Source organism: Lonchura striata, chromosome 1 (assembly GCF_050655825.1).
Source record: "Lonchura striata isolate lonStrDom1 chromosome 1, ASM5065582v1, whole genome shotgun sequence".
Lineage (NCBI taxonomy): Eukaryota > Metazoa > Chordata > Aves > Passeriformes > Estrildidae > Lonchura > Lonchura striata.
The window spans coordinates 79,244,937-79,260,468 of record NC_140703.1 but is presented as its reverse complement, the minus strand read 5'-3'; the positions used below and the strand labels follow the sequence as shown (position 1 = coordinate 79,260,468).

Genomic DNA, 15,532 nt, shown 5'->3' with positions numbered 1-15,532 from the left:
AATTATTAAGGGAGATAGCACTGTACAATGAATTTTTCCATATTATTTCTCTACTTGATACTTTACTTTGTTGGAAAGCAAAAGGGTGCAAAACTACTTTAAATAAGGCTGCAAGACAATGTGGCTGCTTTTAAGAGAAAAGACCTGATCAGTTACTGGTTCTGATATGTAAGCAGAATGTCAAAAACTTCCTGATATTTTCTGTCAAGGTTTTCTGCAGATCCTTTGCCATTAGGGATATATAAAGCAGCCAGGATTCTTTTCCAGGCATACAGATGCTATTTAGGACAAGAACAGTAACTGTATAAAAAAGCAGAAATAACATCAGGGAGGGCTCAGTTCTGACATTTCTAATTATCTTCTCTAAACTATAAGTAGATTAACCTCATAGTTTCTCAGTTTTGGAAAAAGAGTGCAAGGAAAGAGCATGCAAACAGGCTTACTTTCTGCATTAGTGTGAAGACTTTGCCTTACCTCTCAAGTAAGTCACACAGATAATTGAAAGTATGAACAGCTTCTTCTTTGTCTTCATGAAGTGGAAGCCATGATAACCAGTGTGGAAGGACTTCTTCAACATTTATACAGTCAGGCTTGAACTTCATTATCTTTCCTATTGCTGAAATGCAGTTTTCTGTTGCATTGACATTCTCTTTGGCTTTGGCATCTGGTGACTGAATGACTCTAACCAGCAATGGAAGCGCCTCTAATTGTTAGAAACACAAGAATGAAGTTTACTTGCACAATCAAGCTATACTTTATTATTATCACAAATTCTACTTGAGACAACCGTATGTATTAAAACCAAGATTTTTTGCAATCCAAACACTAAAATCTGATCATTCTGATGTTCTGCTGCTTCTAAATTCTTCTCTGTTCAATAATTACCATATGAAAACCAAACAAATAAAGCTCTGCAAGGAAACAGAAGGAAACAGCTACTGCAAAAGTTTGAATTTGCGTTAGAAGTTCAGAAGAAAATAATATTCCCATGTCTCTCAGTTGGAGTTATGCAACCTAAAACACACAGGACACTGTAGATAGCAAGCCTTATCTCTTTAATCGATTATGTTCTACAAACACAGGAGGAGCAAAAGCACTGCTGCAGTGACATTCACTGTGAATGTCACTCCTTCATTCAGTGTGAACAATAGTGCGCATCCTCAGTGTATGCCTGCTGTGTATCTACTGCTAGTGGGCACATCTGTATATAAAAATATGTACGGACATACACATACACGCTTCCTACCACTAACAGATACCCTAGGAAAAGGTCATAGGAGTAATCTCACCTGGTGAATCAACTTGGCATAGTTTAGATTATAAAAATCAAGGGAAGAAAATGTCTTTCAATGCCAGGAAAAATGACAGTTTTCTTCCTAGGTTAATAGCAATTATATTTTTTTAACAGTCATGTGGCTAGCCACATGCACACTTCTAAATTAACATTAATGTCACATTTTTAGCTACTAGTGTCCATGCAGACTTCCAAGCACACTATATGCACGCAGGAACAATTGTCTTTGTGTTCTTTTGCTAAAAATGAAATGCTAAAGCTGTGAAAGTCTCTATCAGTGCAGTAAGCAGGTTGTGGAATTGTACAGAAAGCACACATCAAAATAACTCTACTGAGGAAGAGTAACATCTCACACCTTCTGAATTTTGATGAGTAAGTAGAAACTTTGCAGTTAAAGGATAATCCACTTTCTATATTAACTCCACTGCATTAGATTTTTGAAGAATTAAGCAGCTATGGAAAAGCTGTTAAACATTACAAAACTACAGAAACATCAGACCTGCTAGCTTATGTATATTGAATGCATGATAATGATGCTGCGCTATTCTCCAAGGCAGAGCTTGTTTCAGAGAGGTCTACAATGTCCAGGACAAATGAGCCTACATTTCATACCTGAGGTTTTCATGGCTGAAGCTAAATCTTATCTCATCTGTATCCCACTCACTAATACTAATGGATGACTCTGTAGGTGTCCTTGCAACTGTAAAATTAGGAGGGCATCAAAATGAATCAGCATAATTTTCTCCCTACAGCCTACGAGACAAGTTTTCATCTTGTCTATAAAACAGATCCATTCTCACATAGATATTGTGTTTGGTAAACCTTAAAAAAGCCTTTTGACAATGGAAGTCCCATCTTTTATAATAAATTTTTCTCCAAGGACTGACTGCTCTGACATCTGGCACCACCCAGTTTTGATCACTGATGTGATTTAGGAAGAAATCCATGCTGTTGATTAATACAATTTTCACGGAGAACAGCTAATTTTATTCTCCCATCAACATAACAGAAGCAACCTTGCCAGTTGCATCAATTGTAACCTTGTATCCCTGTTTAGAAAGTGACTTGATTTGCTGTAGTTTTTCCTTCCATCGTATTTCTTTGCCCTTTATGAAATCTGGTTTTAGTGACGTTTATTTCATCAGTGTAGCTCACATACCATTTACAAGTTCTTGCTATATTCCTGGACTTTTTTTAACTGACTGCCAAAAATGCTCATATAATACCTCTGCTTTTTCTGAAGAGTGTTTACATACTCTTCAAACTTGCAAAAGAACAATATGCCAGTGCTATATATCAACCAGTAAAGAAAATAAGTTATAAATAAAAGCCCACAAACATGATGCTTTTCAGAGATGTAGCAAAACCTGTAGATAATATCTCATGACATGGATTTGTTTCTAATCACAGCGTATTTTCACCTATTAAAATAACTCACTAAATTCTTTCATGTATGCACAAAAGGATTTAGAATACTTTTGAGGTGTCTGCAAAATAAGCTGTAAGCTGTAAAGCTGAAAGTTTATTTTATATAAAATTCAACCCAAGGAGAAACCAGGTGTCAGAGCATAATCAAGGATTGTATGTCCAAGTACAAAGAAAAGGATTAAAGATTTTAGAAAGTTTAAGTGGAGTAAGATAAAGTGTAATTAATGAAAAATAAAATTAGACTTCAACAGATGCTAAAAAGCTCAAAAAATTTCAAAATCAGAACTGTCTAGACAATTCTAAATTTTCATGCTCTTAATGATTCATTGCAAGGCTTCCCACACTGCTTTTTCTTTTCTTTTAAAAAAGACACCTTATCCTGATTGTCATCATGTAACAGTTACATTAACAATGAAAATTGCAACCCTGATGTAGGCAAGATTTGTGTCAATCCCTATCAGATAATTCTTATTTTTTACATAATCTAATTCAGCTTCATTTGATATTTATGAGAAATACATATTTACATGATTATACATTGTCTAAAAAAAGGGGAAAAAACCCTTTGATAAGGCATGCTACTAAGTGTGCAAATTTAACTTTGGTGACTGGCAAGAAGAGTGCAAGCAGACAATTTCTTTAAATCTAAGATGAATTTGAAGTTTCAAAGAAATTTGAAACATTCAGAAAGAAAGCAGACAAAGTCTTTCTGATAAATCATTTCACTTCTTACTTTACAGAAATCAGACTCCTTTTTATATAATCAGAAAGCAGAGAGCCACACAAGTTGTATTCTAAGCTATTCCTTAATATATGTCTCTTGTGTTTTTCCAGACATCCAAAGGCATTTGCATTAATATGTAACCACATCAGTATTAGTAGAAAGCATCTATGAGACAGCTGTGTATCAAAAAGATGGTTTTTATGAAATTTACGTTTGCATGCCAGATGATATTTTAAAAAGAATATGTAAATCAAGTTTGCTAAGCAGTCAGTGCTGGAACAGAAATGCTACTAAGCAGAAAACAATAACAGCCTGAGGAACTCGGGTACTTTATCAATTCATCACCAGTCTACAACACAGGCAATACTGGCAATCTATTTCACTGCCAAGGGGAACAACCAAAAGGTGAGCCATTTTTATTTCTTGAATGCCCACGTTTAGGGAGTTCTGTCAGCTGCAGGGCTGTACCTGGGCAGACGGGCCGGTAGCTGTCCCCGCCGAACTGTGCTATCACTCCCACTCCGTAGGCAGCCGCCTGCCGAACCTCGGGGCTGCTGTCACACACCGACTCCAGCATGGGCCTCAGGAAGTACTCGGCGTACTTGAAGGAGGCAGGGCTGCAGTGCTCCACCACATCGTCAAAAATGCACAGCCCCCACTGCCGGTCTGCCCATGGCCGATGCGGACACTGTGGCACAAACACCCAACAGCTGAGACAGCTTGAAATTATTGTACAGCCAATGATTATATCAACAACAATCACAGGAACAGTGGTCTAATTATTTTGTTAAAATCTTCATGGGTTAAATTCAATCCTAAAACCATGTAATTTATGGTAGCGATCATTCCATCAATACCATGAACAAAACAAAATCCAGGTGTCTATCTTTCCACCTCTGTTTCACACTCAATTACATGTATCAGTCTCCATTTTTCCCTATGAGTCTGCATCACTTTTTTGTCCCTCCTCTTGAAATCCATTTTTGAGACACTGGACAGTCTCAAGGAAATTAAATTTCTCAAAACCAGTGTGTGTCAGTAGTCCTGTCCTTTGCAACACAGATTTTAAGTAGCACTGCAGCAACTTTGCTCAAAAAACACAGGGTAACAATGTCATCTTTGATTTAGAATAAACTTTCTATTTTGTAAAACAGTAATTGCTACATTCTATCTACCAAGTTCTCTAAGACTTCAGCATGGTAGGCATATTAATACATCAGAAAATAAAATTTAAATTAAAGGAAAACAAGGTACTTACAATTAGGTTGACAATTAGTGGAAGTAACCTTTCAAACCATGGCAGTACTTTCTCCTTGTAACTACTGAATATTGAGTGCAAAATGTCAGATACTTTAGTCAAAATATAAACGTCACTGTCATCCTGAAAGGAAAAGGATACAATTTACATGAAGACTAACAATCTTTAACAGAGTGGAATTCACATGAAATGCTAAGGTGTCTAAACTAAAGGAATGAAGTTGATTAATGACTTTTTTGGTCAAACCTTTAGTTTTAAGTTCACTAATTTTCATTTATTTGTCTAATTGCAGAATGATGGAATAACAAAATGATTTGGGTTGGGAAGCACCTTAAAAATCATCTAGTTTCAAACTCCCTGCCACAGGCAGGACACATCCTACCAGTCAGGGACACTTCCCTCTAGACCTGGTTGCTCAGAGCTCCATCCAGCTTGGCCCTGATCATTCCCAGGAATGGGGCATAGCACATCCTTCTCTAGGCAACATGTTCCAGTGCCTCGAGAGACATCAATTGTTACTGTCATGTGGATATTGAGGCATTGAATTGAACTTTAACATGGCCATCCAGTCAATTCCTTATCTGCCGAATTCATCAAATATAGATCACCTCAAGTTAGTGACAAGGATATTGTGTGGGACCCTCTAAAAGGCCTTACAGAAGTCAAGACAGATGACATCAGTTGCTCCTTTGTCCATTAACAGTCACTCAATCACAGAACCCACTAAATTAATCAGGCATGATTTGCACTTTGGAAGCTATATCAGCTGTCTCTAATCACCTCCCTGTCTTCCAGAGCCACCAGGAAAATGTGTTCAATGATCATACTGGGCACAGAGTGAGACTGACTGACTGGTAGTTCCAGGAGTTCTCCTTTTCACCCTTCTTAAAAAGGTTGATTGCTAGAAACTCAGTTGCCTAGGACTTGCAGGCTTGTTTCAGGAACAGAAAAATCAGATCAAGACAAAACTGTCTTGTGCAAATTTGCTGCTTCAATGTAATCCCTTTACAGAAGGCAAAAGGCCTTCTTCCTTTTCTGCACCTTAGATACCCTAAGAAACTTTTATGGAAAAGTAAATGGATAACTACCTTTGTGATGAAGATTGTGGCAAAAATATAACAGATATTATTCTCCTCCTCTTGTTGTTTAAATTAATTTTTCACCTTTGCCAGTTAATACATCAAACTGGTCAAATAAATAGCCTTACATCAGAGATATTAATTCAAGTTATTATCTACAGGTGAGGATTAGTCCCTCAATACACTTATGCTGGGAAAACTCTAACTTTCTTCTACAGCAACTTCTGTTGTACTCAGAATGGACCCTTTAACCAGTTTATACTTTAACAGGCAGGGAAAACAGTACAGCTGGTCCCTAGTGACCTTCATCTTTCTCACCTTCTGGTGACAAACTAGTAACTTTCTTGTGCAACAGGCAGCTTTCCACAAGTGGATATTTAAACCCTTCCTAGTGAGCCAATTTCTGCATCATCAAGACACAACTCAAGCAAGAACCCTGGAACACGCACACGATGACATTAAGAGGCAGAGAACTGCTCCAGCATAGCACAAGGTCCACCTAGCCTGGTACTGCCTGTTGACCAACAGTTGACAATAGATGCTTGGAGAAGAGAGTGTAACTCTTGCTTGGTGTACACCTTCTGCTCTCTACCAAATCAGCAGTTTAGTTACTGCTGAAGTGAGGGCTGGATCTGAAACTATTGTCTGAATAACTTTCATGACTTCTGTGCTTTTGACATTCCTGCTGCCTTGAGGTAACAGCTACATAAACACACTCTGAGACCAAAGGTGTATATCTAAATGTTACTCATTTGTTAATTCTGTCCATATGGCAAGTGATGTCATCATACCACACCTTCTTTCACAGGGTACTGCAGACAAGTCTTTCTCCAGACTTTACAGAACAATCAGCAAACATTAGAACATTTTTAAAAATGTGTTGCAACTCTGTTGCAGAGTAGGGACACAGATTTTCTGAAACTGCCTGCCCACATTTTCTCTCAGTACAGAGTGACACATAAGAAATAACAAGGTCTTGGAGGCAACAAAAATATATCCTCTTGAATGCTGGCCTAATTGTAAAAAGCCTAAAAGGAGGGTCAAGAACCACACTGTTATTTAAGACAGTATTTACATATGGGTATGATTTCTGGAGTCTGGATACAGGTTAAAACTCACGTGATCAAGCTTCACACCTGCATTGTTCATCAAAAAAATTTCTTAATTCTTAAATTTATTGAGCATCCTTTATCTCATGTTATAAGCAGCAGCAGCAGTCATTCATTATTACTCTCTCTCCATACTAATAATGAGTTAATAAAATTATTGTATCTCTTCTACAATCACCTCCACTTTAAACTATTAACTCACTTTGGTACCATAGCATATAAGTAGTTTAGTAGTCACTTTGGTATTCTCTCATAAGCAAACATATGATGGCAGCTGTTTATCCTGTCCTTTTCTGATAGTTTTTGTATTCTGTATTCTTTTTGAGACAGGCTCCTGACATGACACACCACATGTCTTTAAATCAGACGTATAGAGGCCCAAAGTTAAGAGCCACCCAGCTTGCAAGGCTCAAAGAAAAAGCAAGTCAGAAAGGCTAGACCCAAGGGATGACCTGTTTTCAGTCTACAATTTCCTCACTGGGGGAAGAGGAGGGGCAGACACCGATTTCTTCTCTGTGGTGACCAGAGAAGTGATGGGACCAAAAGGAATGGCCTCAAGCTGTGTCAGGAAAGGTTTTGGTTGGGTATTAGAAAAAGATTCTTTCCCCACAGGGTGGTTGGGCACTAGAGCAGGCTCCCCAGAGAAGACCACTTCTGTGGTGTCATAGCACCAGCCTGACAGAACTCGAGAACTATTTGGACAATACCCTCTGGCACATGGTGTGATTCTTGGGATGCCCTGTGATGAGGCAGGATGTGAAGTCAATGATCCTTGTGAGTCCCTTTCAACTCAGCCTATTCTGTAATTAGTCTGCTGTCAAATCTGTATTAGTGTTAATGTCATGCAAGAATTGTTTGAGCAGATGTAGAAAATAAAAGGCTATATCATTAACTTCTTACTTCAGTGTATCAGCCAAGGAAACCTTTAATATTTTCTAACTCATAAATGTAGTGTGATTCACTTCTTACTGTAAGTTTTGAAGGACTATGGTAGCAAGATTCTTCTATGAAGAAATAATTTTGAGAATGCACTATGTCCTAAATGAGTCAAAAGCATATTTGTGCAATATTTCCATGCTGGTGCTTGATGAGTAGAAAACCACTTCAAACTAACTTACTTCATCTTGTAATGACTCTTCAACTTGTTCATCATAGTCTTCATCTTGTCTTTTCACTAAATTAAAAAAAATAATTAAACCACTACCTTTTTATAAGTGCATAAGAAGCCTGTGAAAGGGAAAAAATTATGCAGAAACAAATTTAGAAAAACACTAAACAGTAGCTGAAGGTGCAATAGGAATTTTCCATTTTTAAGAAGCTTCAAAAATTTTCACAGAAAAGGACAAAGTACAGGACAGCTCAGTTTAAGAATGTGCAAAAATGCACATAAAATAGAAACAAACACACCAGCTTGTCCACAAAGACAAGAAAAATACTTAGAAATGAGAAACTACTATTGCTTTGAGAAAACTGCAAAGACTTCACCTGAAAAAAACCCATGTAAATTGTAACACTATAGATGTGCACTGTGTTTCAAGTAAATCCGTCCATTAACTTTTGATTAAACTACAGTATTGCTGAAAATGATACTATCTTAATCTTTCAAGAGCTTACAACTCAAGGATTCTGTTGGTTCACAGTCCAATTACTTTGCATAAATACACAAATCAATCTGAACAGATTTTCTTCTCTGTGTTCAATTTTAAAGAACTGCCACATCCCCTGTTAACAGGATTTGTGTTAACTTACCCTGTCTTAATTCCTGATTTTTAAAGTGCTCTTCTAGTTTTTCTTTCAGTATTCCTCCAAGTTCTTCAAAGTGTTCATTGTTAAGGCATCCATCTCCCATTACCTCAATGCACTTGTGAAATAAAACAATCCATTTTTCAGCTTTAAAATTTAATATGAGCAGTCTTAATGTAGCACACAAAGAATATTAATACATGCCCTGGATCACTAGCAGGAATAATATTAGAAGAACAATCATCCTGTAATCAATGCTCAAATTATACAAGTAAGGCACAGTACCACTATACATTTCATACCCATAATTTCAGTTGCTGGTAGTTAAAATGAAAACATTTGGTAACTGTTTTAGTTAATACTTTGGTATTTTGCAAAACAAAATACAACTTTTTCCATCAGTTGTAACAACATTTATAGTCACAACAACATTTATAGTCACTTTCTGTAGAGGAAGCCTTGCATTTATTCGAGCAGTTTAAAGAACAACCAAACATGTCTGTTCTTATTTCAAAAGGCTACGAACAGTAACACCATGAAATTTGCAAGAACGTTACCTTGGCAAAAGAATGCATTATTTCTGAGAGGACATCGGACTCTGGCTCCGTCCCAATGGCTTTGATGAGAGCGTCACACATGAAGTGCCACATCTGCGTGAGGTACTCCGGCCCACGAACCCTGGCACATTCAAGAAGGAGGGGCATCGACTCTGCGGCTGCCACTCGGACACGTGCCATTATTAAGGAAAGACAGCAACCAACACCAACAAAGTGCTTAGAATTTAAGACCTCAACACCATAACGAAGTTCTTAGTTTTTTACCCAAAATTCATTTAATTATAATCCATGCATTTGATTTGTTAATTATATATAGATTAAATCATAGGAAGTGTTTTCAAGTCTGTTTCAAGCCATGACAGAAAAGCTCTGTTCAAGCTCTCTTCTGCTTTATTACAGAAACATTGCTTTTTCTACTGATTGCTTATTTAGAAAGGAACTAGGGGGAAAAGTAGGAATACATTGCCTAAAATAGGGTGTGTAAACCAACATTCTCTGAAACCATTTCTGCTATAAAGTCACAGACTATTTTAACACTAACACTTTCATTTAGGAAAATAGCAAGCTCAATTTTGATTCCAAGTTTCTGTTTTCACAGTGGAATTTGTTAATAGGATATCATCATGGAAATAGAACTTCAACAATGGAACCATCAACTTTACAACTTGCTCTGTGTATTCCACAAATCCTTCTTTTAGCTCTTTTGCATAGCAAACCTGAAAAACAGAGCACAGATATGCGACTTTTAAGGGATAATACTTATATTTTTCAACTATGTAAAGGTGAGAGGGAGATTGTTAGAAGTGTAAGGGTTTTTTTAAGTTTATTTTAAAAAACATGTAATAATCCATTTCCCTTCCCCCTCAACTGTGGCAATTTGAGAAACCCTGATAGCAGCATAAGTTCTCACTCTTAGGGCATGCATGTATATTTCAAACCAAATTCCAAAACAGCAATATTTGCAAAAAGGAACTACTTTTTAACATATTAAATTCCTTAAGTTTTGCTAACAAAGAAAAACAATCTGTTAATTTAAAAAAATGTACACTCCTAAGTAAATAAACTGTTTTTAATCAAGTAAACCACATGCAACTAAGTGCCTGTATTCCAAAATAGGCGGTATCACCCAAAACACTCTTTCACGTGAAACAAAAAAATAATATTTTAGTTACAGATTTTGGCTTCAGACTTGATTGACCAGAAACACAAAGATCATTAAAACCATTTTATTACTTACCAGCATTTGGCATGCAGTTGCTTTTTCTTCAAGGCCTGCAGTTTTAATTCCAAAACTCTGCTGATCACCTATGCTTACAAATTCCCAACCATCATCATCACTCATATTCTCCATATCTTGTGCTGTTATACAGAGGGGAGGAAAAATTATTTAAAAGTGTTACAAAATAATTTTTTTCAATATACTTTTCAAGCACAACATTTTAAACCTACTGTCTAAAAGAGCCACTTCAGGTTTAATGGATGCAGTCTTCATTAAAGGTCCCATGACAACAGGAAGGTACTGCTGAAATTCCTTTCCAAGAATTTTACACATTCTGGCCCAGGCAGAGATCATGTAAGAAATCTAGAAAAGAGAAGGCAGAATTTTTATGTCCCACATTTTATTTTAATGCATACTTAAAAGGAAGGCATAAAGGAAATGCATTACACAATAGGACTTTTGAAAAGAATTTGTCAGCAGTCCATAAAGCTTATTTCAAAGAGAAGCAATCCAATATGCAGTCCACACAAAAATGCATCTTCAAAAGGCATCCCAAGTTTAGCAAAACCTTGACAGCATCTCCAGTAAGAGTTGCTATACATGTAAAAATGAGACATTATAGGATTCATTATTGCATTTCAAGTGCCTGTTCTAAAACACAGTATTTTTTCTGAAATATTTGCCAGATTTAAACAATACTACCAAGCTACATTCCTGAACATCATAAAATAGAGCAAAAAGTAAAAAAGGGTGCAGTACTATGTTTTCAGATGAGTATTTGCTTTCAAATATACAAGTTAAAACAGTTGTCTGCTCATTAGAACAGCTGCTTAACAATTCTTGTTGATCTATTTATAAGAGGGTGACAGCAAGCTCAAATTTCTTCTGCAAATACAGGTCCTGGAAGTCTCATTTCCTAACCACACTTCTGTGAAACATTCTAGGGCCATCTCAATGTCAAGTTTTGTAAGATCGCTGGACAACTATCCTGAAAGGCCGAGGAGGGGGCAGAAACATCATGTATACAAGGAATGGTTTTAATACCGACAAGCTATTAAGACACAATTTTAACATACCTGTGGATCATCATCTTCCAGATCACTGAAGTCTGTCTGTGTCTTCAGTAATAGCTGCATAACATCTGATGCATCCTGCATAAACTAGATATAGGAAACAACTACATTTTAAAAGGCAAATCAAGATGCTAGTTCTCAGAGACTTAAATTAAACTTTTTCAGGCATCCACAACAAAACCAAGTTCCCTTTGAACTGCATACATTTTGCCGCTGACACTGCCTAAATATGATGCTGTGTCATTTTTCTTAAGGCAAAAAAAAAACAACCCTCAAAGGAAGAAAAAAATCTTGATTTCAGCATTCTTCAGTGTGACAAGAATTACTTAAGCTACAATAAAATTTTATTGCAAATTTGTGAACTTAAGAAGCAACACAGTCACCTCAGAAATGGAAACAAAGATAAGCATAGAAATCAGCAACAATAGAGCTGTATGTTTAACAAGTGATTATATTAATTCAGTGCTAATACCACAAAAAATAAAGGCATTAAAATGTATTCAGACCATTATATAAAATCTAAGCTTACCTTTTCTTTGCCAACAGCAAGACCAATTAGACTGATGCATTCAATAGTCTTTCCTCGTAGAAGTCTTAATTCCTTCTGAACAGCATTTTCAACAATGTGTTTTAAGGAGGGCATAAATAAATCATAGTAGGGAACAAACTTCTCCTCCACTGTATCTGCAACTGATGCAATTGAAGTCACAACTTGCTCCAAAACTAGCTTAGTGCCTTTCTGTATCAACTTGGAAAGAGGAAGAATAAAGTGTTATATTTTTAAAGCACACATTTTACTTAAAAGCATGCCAAATGTAAAAATCTGCTTTTGCACATGCCAATTCTCATCAGTTTAGACCAACATCAGCAGATATGTATACTGGCTCATTTCTGAGTCTTAGTTCAGCTATACTTATTCTGCTTATGTGACAAGGTTACCCTCCATCAAACAATTTGTTCAGTGTTTATACCTCTTGCAATTTTATCACCATAATGGAATGAAGATGCTTCACTAGATTATCCAGATATGGAATAAGTAGTGACTTGGGACAATCTTCAGTGAAGTTGATGAGTGCTGCAGCTGCATGGGCTTGAACACGCTGGCTGCCTTGATCCTCCATGGTTTGTAGAAGAGCTCCTATCACCTGAAAAAGAAATACTCCTTTTTCAGCCAATAAGTTTCTGAAAGGGACACAATTTTACCATATTTTATCTGTACTACTCTACTACTTACCTTCTCATGAAATTTCTTTTGAAACCCAGGTGCAAAGTCAGTTGCCATTTGTCCAACAGCGTTACAAGCAGCGTATCTTACTCTGGGATGCTGAAAAAGTATTTCCCTCAAACAGTTAACAAGCAGTTGTAAGAGCAGAAATTAAAACATTTAAAAATAATTACTAGAACTATACTCACAGGATCTTGAAGAAATAGCAAAACAAAATTAACAATTTCATTTAAAATTCCCTCCATCTGTTGGTGGCAACCTTCTCCGATGGCAGAGAGTGCCATCAAACCAGCATGCCTGTACTTCCAGTCAGCTATAGAAGAGTGAAAATGAAGTGTTAGTCATTTTGGAAACTACCAAGAACCACAAAGACGAATCACCTTTTCTTTGCAGGGGCTGGGGGTCACAGGAGAAGGCAGAGTGAAGAACAAGAGATGGAAGGGAAGTTAATGCATCTACTTGATTTGTTAAATACTTTTCCGCTTTCCTCATACATATTTCCAGAGATGCACAAAAAATTGAATGTCTAATCCAGGCCAAATCCAAACCTAGAAAAAAGAATTCTTAACTGCTGATACAAGTACATACATAGTACTAATACCTGAATACTGCATTTTAATTAAATAAGCTGACCAGGCAAGTATCAGGACAGTATTTTTAGTATTTTTATTTTCCTCTCCCCCATCGTTTTTCTGTTTTAGTATCATAAGAGCCCATATGTTCCTCTAGAAAAAGGTCTAATGACTCAAACAGTATCTGAATCTAAAACAAATGACTGGTATTAAACTTTCCAACAGTCTTCTCAAGGCTGTAGGAACAGTAACATGAATCTTTCATGCCCCTCTTTCTTTTTTTGGAGTAACATGTGAGGAGAAACTCCAATTTATTTTATCTCCTTTTTTACAAAAATCTTTCTCTGTGCTAGAAATCATTGGGATTACAGAAGAGATAACCAAAGGAATAAACAGGTTTACCAAATGACCTGTGGGAAATGCACATTACAGAACTTATCTCCCAAAATAACTCAATATTTCATTATTGCTAGTAACATATTACATTCCTGGAATGAAGAACATCACAGTTCAGAGCAGTAGAATCCTGACACTCAAGCTTGTCTGACCACAATACAGTGAAGTATCATCTTGACAGAAGGTACAACAGAAAAGCAACAATTTCTTTTGTGCTACTTCAGTTCATTAGATGTTCTTAGCTAAGCCTACACTTCGTGACTCCCACAGCATTACTGTTAGCGTGTACTCCAAACTTGAAATGAATGAACCTAGAAAATGAAACACAATCTTCTTTGGACTATGTGGCCACCCAATCAAAACTCCAAAGTCTTAGATTATTATTTCAATAAATATTTGGAAGAAAGTGGGGATAGGAGAAGGAAAAGTTTGACTTCTGAAAGTACTGTTAATGTTTTAATCTAAGTGTCTTCATCTTTCCTCCCAAATACCTACCAGTGAGAGCTTTCAATCCAAACAACATCTTTTGTATTTGGATGTATTAATGGTTATGGACAGCTCTGACCCACAAGAAAATAATCATCAGGCATGAACTGCATGACCCCCCCTTCACAGGAGTCAGGTCTTTCAGTGATTATTAGACTACACTTCTCTGAATGTACTACAACATTAGCTAGTTACTAGCCTAGAAGCTATCAACACTGAGTCCAGGTTAGCTCCTTTCATTAATAAAACTTTCTTTACAGAAAAACTTTGATTCCAAACTGACTTTTTAAGTGTTTTCACACACAGCAGGTGCTACCTTGAGTAGTTCTCTGTTCCGTACCCAAAATGCTAACAGCCTTTTCTGGACTGGGTTTTAAACCATGAAGGCAGAAATAGTACCCAGAACTTCTGTGTCATCTTCTACTCCAAAGGTTCGAACCACAGATCAAGTGAAAGTGCATGAAAGCAATGCACTGTATTTTTTAATAGTGGCTGAGTAGGCATTACAGGTATTTTAAGAGGAAAACAACTGATAAGAATATATAGAAACACCTCATGAAACAAGTATTAAAATCAGCATACCAAACAGATAGACTGAGGTCATTGGTAGGCTGTCTATCAAATTCCAAGGGGAAAAAAACAAGTTTTCCTCTACAAACTGTAAACGTATTAAAATTTCACTTAAATGCAGCACTTCTGAAGAAGCAAAACCACTGAGCTACAGAAAAAAAGGAGGCACTTTATTCAAACTTAAGGTACTGTGAGGGTCTGTTTAGGGATTTAGAGATAATATTTTGAAATAGAAAAACCCCATGTTTAAAAAAAATTGTTTTTATGACATCTCTGCTCAGCTGTCCATGTACCAGAAAAAATGTTGTAATACACTCTTTGTAAGTTTAATAAATCCATCTGAGAGAAAGTATAAACTTTCAAGTTCATAGCATTTACAGTTTTTGTTGGTGACATCAAAAGTGGAAGTGTATAATAACATATCAAGTAGCTAAACAAAAAGACTTAAAAGGTATTGAAGTTCCTGGAAAGCACAGAATTGTTAAAAAATAATAAAAGAAAATGCAGTTACTTACGATTCTGAAGCATTTGCATAATATGTTCTTTAATCATAGGCAAAACAAGTTTTCCTCCAAGGCCACATGCCATCCTGTCCAGTGCACTCTCACCAGCCACTGCATTGCTAAATATCGAATACACAAATATCAGTGGTTTGATATCTACAATAAAACAATCAGTCCAACAGAGAGCTCTTCCCTGCAGTTCAAATTATTGCCATCTAAAAACACGAGCCTCCTTAAGTAAATAAACCATACCCAAATCTGAAAACACATACACCAGTCACTGACACATTTGTTAT

The 15,532-nt window shown here is 36.5% G+C and overlaps 2 protein-coding genes across 2 annotated transcripts in view; one reads left to right on the top strand and one right to left on the bottom strand.

Annotated features, from left to right (window-relative positions):
* The window catches only part of LOC146768734 (uncharacterized), a 28,669-nt gene extending 19,382 nt beyond the window's left edge, over positions 1-9,287 (top strand). Inside the window, exon 4 of the mRNA XM_085588461.1 lies at positions 9,153-9,287. The gene's annotated coding sequence lies outside the window, so the exon portion shown is untranslated. The remainder of the gene's footprint in view (positions 1-9,152) is intronic.
* IPO5 (importin 5) overlaps positions 1-15,532 on the bottom strand; it is a 45,427-nt gene that overhangs the window by 7,043 nt on the left and 22,852 nt on the right. Inside the window, exons 10-24 of the mRNA XM_021530287.3 lie at positions 15,249-15,355; positions 12,898-13,022; positions 12,719-12,808; positions 12,456-12,629; positions 12,014-12,232; positions 11,488-11,571; positions 10,642-10,774; positions 10,430-10,551; positions 9,812-9,908; positions 9,193-9,365; positions 8,642-8,753; positions 8,011-8,066; positions 4,705-4,827; positions 3,915-4,134; positions 475-703 (exon numbers count right to left, since the gene is read on the bottom strand). Coding sequence (XP_021385962.1) covers positions 475-703; positions 3,915-4,134; positions 4,705-4,827; positions 8,011-8,066; positions 8,642-8,753; positions 9,193-9,365; positions 9,812-9,908; positions 10,430-10,551; positions 10,642-10,774; positions 11,488-11,571; positions 12,014-12,232; positions 12,456-12,629; positions 12,719-12,808; positions 12,898-13,022; positions 15,249-15,355 — 2,064 coding nt within the window. The remainder of the gene's footprint in view (positions 1-474; positions 704-3,914; positions 4,135-4,704; positions 4,828-8,010; positions 8,067-8,641; positions 8,754-9,192; positions 9,366-9,811; positions 9,909-10,429; positions 10,552-10,641; positions 10,775-11,487; positions 11,572-12,013; positions 12,233-12,455; positions 12,630-12,718; positions 12,809-12,897; positions 13,023-15,248; positions 15,356-15,532) is intronic.